The 3,185-nt window shown below is 63.1% G+C and overlaps 1 protein-coding gene across 1 annotated transcript in view; it reads left to right on the forward strand.

Annotated features, from left to right (window-relative positions):
- LOC144955271 (relaxin receptor 1-like) overlaps positions 1-1,649 on the forward strand; it is a gene marked incomplete at its 5' end in the record, with an annotated part of 25,991 nt that extends 24,342 nt beyond the window's left edge. Inside the window, 5 exons of the mRNA XM_078885549.1 lie at positions 10-90; positions 177-266; positions 644-733; positions 1,140-1,198; positions 1,641-1,649. Of these exons, the coding sequence (XP_078741675.1) occupies positions 10-90; positions 177-266; positions 644-733; positions 1,140-1,198; positions 1,641-1,649 (329 nt within the window). The remainder of the gene's footprint in view (positions 1-9; positions 91-176; positions 267-643; positions 734-1,139; positions 1,199-1,640) is intronic.
- Positions 1,650-3,185: the final 1,536 nt, after the last annotated feature.

Here is a 3,185-nt window from a genome sequence, read left to right on the forward strand (position 1 = left end):
TCCCCACAGGCACCATGAGCTCGTGGGTGGTGATCTTCATCCTGCCCATCAACTCGGCCCTCAACCCCGTGCTCTACACACTCACCACGCGTCACAAACGTTCCCACGACGTTCCCACGACGTTCCTGACGTTCCCACGACGTTCCCACAACGTTCCCCCCCTCCCCTCCCCACAGGCACCATGAGCTCGTGGGTGGTGATCTTCATCCTGCCCATCAACTCGGCCCTCAACCCCGTGCTCTACACACTCACGACGCGTCACAAACGTTCCCACGACGTTCCTGACGTTCCCCACGACGTTCCCACAACGTTCCCCCCTCCCCTCCCCACAGGCACCATGAGCTCGTGGGGTGGTGATCTTCATCCTGCCCATCAACTCGGCCCTCAACCCCGTGCTCTACACACTCACCACGCGTCACAAACGTTCCCACGACGTTCCTGACGTTCCCACGACGTTCCCACAACGTTCCCCCCTCCCCTCCCCACAGGCACCATGAGCTCGTGGGTGGTGATCTTCATCCTGCCCATCAACTCGGCCCTCAACCCCGTGCTCTACACACTCACCACGCGTCACAAACGTTCCCACGACGTTCCTGACGTTCCCACGACGTTCCCACAACGTTCCCCCCTCCCCTCCCCACAGGCACCATGAGCTCGTGGGTGGTGATCTTCATCCTGCCCATCAACTCGGCCCTCAACCCCGTGCTCTACACACTCACCACGCGACACAAACGTTCCACGACGTTCCACGACGTTCCTGACGTTCCCACGACGTTCCCACAACGTTCCCCCCTCCCCTCCCCACAGGCACCATGAGCTCGTGGGTGGTGATCTTCATCCTGCCCATCAACTCGGCCCTCAACCCCGTGCTCTACACACTCACCACGCGACACAAACGTTCCCACGACGTTCCCACGACGTTCCTGACGTTCCCACGACGTTCCCACAACGTTCCCCCCTCCCCTCCCCACAGGCACCATGAGCTCGTGGGTGGTGATCTTCATCCTGCCCATCAACTCGGCCCTCAACCCCGTGCTCTACACACTCACCACGCGACACAAACGTTCCCACGACGTTCCCACGACGTTCCTGACGTTCCCACGACGTTCCCACAACGTTCCCCCCTCCCCTCCCCACAGGCACCATGAGCTCGTGGGTGGTGATCTTCATCCTGCCCATCAACTCGGCCCTCAACCCCGTGCTCTACACACTCACCACGCGACACAAACGTTCCCACGACGTTCCCACGACGTTCCTGACGTTCCCACGACGTTCCCACAACGTTCCCCCCCTCCCCTCCCCACAGGCACCATGAGCTCGTGGGTGGTGATCTTCATCCTGCCCATCAACTCGGCCCTCAACCCCGTGCTCTACACACTCACCACGCGACACAAACGTTCCCACGACGTTCCCACGACGTTCCTGACGTTCCCACGACGTTCCCACAACGTTCCCCCCCTCCCCTCCCCACAGGCACCATGAGCTCGTGGGTGGTGATCTTCATCCTGCCCATCAACTCGGCCCTCAACCCCGTGCTCTACACACTCACCACGCGTCACAAACGTTCCCACGACGTTCCCACGACGTTCCTGACGTTCCCACGACGTTCCCACAACGTTCCCCCCCTCCCCTCCCCACAGGCACCATGAGCTCGTGGGTGGTGATCTTCATCCTGCCCATCAACTCGGCTCTCAACCCCGTGCTCTACACACTCACCACGCGACACTTTCGCCAGCGAGCGGGAGCCGCTCTGCGCAGGTGGAGCGCCCGGCTCGCACGGACTCGTCACTCCTCCTCCTCAACCTCCACCACCTCCACCTCGTCCACCTCCTCCACCTCGTCCACCTCGTCCACCACCTCCTCCATCCCCTCCACCTCCTCCACCTCCTCCATCCCCTCCTCCACCTCCTCCACCACCTCCACCCCCTCCTCCACCCCCTCCTCCACCCCCTCCTCCACCTTCTCAACCTCAACCTCCACCACCTCCACCCCCTCCTCCACCTCCTCCACCTCCTCCATCCCTCCTCCACCTCCTCCACCCCCCCCCCCCCCTCCTCCATCCCCTCCTCCACCTCCTCCTCCTCCACTACCTCCACCTCCTCAACCTCAACCTCCACCCCCTCCTCCACCTCCTCCACCTCCTCCATCCCCTCCTCCACCTCCTCCACCCCCTCCTCCATCCCCTCCTCCACCTCCTCCTCCCCCACTACCTCCACCTCCTCAACCTCAACCTCCACCCCCTCCTCCACCTCCTCCACCTCCTCCATCCCCTCCTCCACCTCCTCCACCCCCTCCTCCATCCCCTCCTCCACTACCTCCACCTCCTCAACCTCAACCTCCACCACCTCCACCACCTCCTCCACCTCCTCCACCTCCTCCACCCGCCTCCATCGGTAACTCCGGGGCCGCTCGTCGCCACGGCAACGGCAACGGCCTCCACCACCTCATGCCTGGCAACGCTGCACCGCGGTCGCCACGACAACGGTCGCCACGGCAACGGCTGTCAGGGTGACGGTCGCCACGGCAACGGTCACCTGGGGGTCACCGAGGGGTCACATTGGGGGTTAAGGGGGGTTATCTTGGGGGTCACCGGGGGGTTACTTAGGGAAGGGTCACCGGGGGAGTCACCTGGGGGTCACCTGGGGGTCAGCTGGGGGTCACCTAGGGGGTCACCTGGGGGTCAGCTGGGGGTCACCTAGGGGGTCACCGGGGGGTCGCCAGGGGGGTCACCGGAGGGGTCACCTGGGGGTCACCGGGGGGTCACCTAGGGGGTCATCGGGGGGTTATCTTGGGGGTTACCGGGGGGGGGGGGGGTCACTGGGGGGGGGTCCCCTGGGGGGTCACCTAGGGGTCACCAGCAGGTCACCTAGGGGTCAGCAGGGGGTGGGGCCGCAGGGAGATGGGTCACCAGGTGAAGGGGTCACGATGTTGGAGGTCAGACGGGAGTTGGTGGGCAACGGTCGTGCTGATGATGATGGTGATGGTGGTGGTGATGATGATGATGGTGATGCTGATGGTGATGATGATGGTGGTGGTGATGATGATGATGGTCGTGCTGATGATGATGGTGATGCTGCCGATGTAACTGTTGCTGCTGATGATGATGATGCTACTGCTGCTGCTGATGTAACTGTTGCTGATGATGATGCTACTGCTGCTGCTGATGTCACTGTTGCTGATGATGA

The sequence above is a fragment of the Lampetra fluviatilis genome, unplaced genomic scaffold (genome assembly GCF_964198595.1).
Source record: "Lampetra fluviatilis unplaced genomic scaffold, kcLamFluv1.1 SCAFFOLD_687, whole genome shotgun sequence".
Classification (NCBI taxonomy): domain Eukaryota; kingdom Metazoa; phylum Chordata; class Hyperoartia; order Petromyzontiformes; family Petromyzontidae; genus Lampetra; species Lampetra fluviatilis.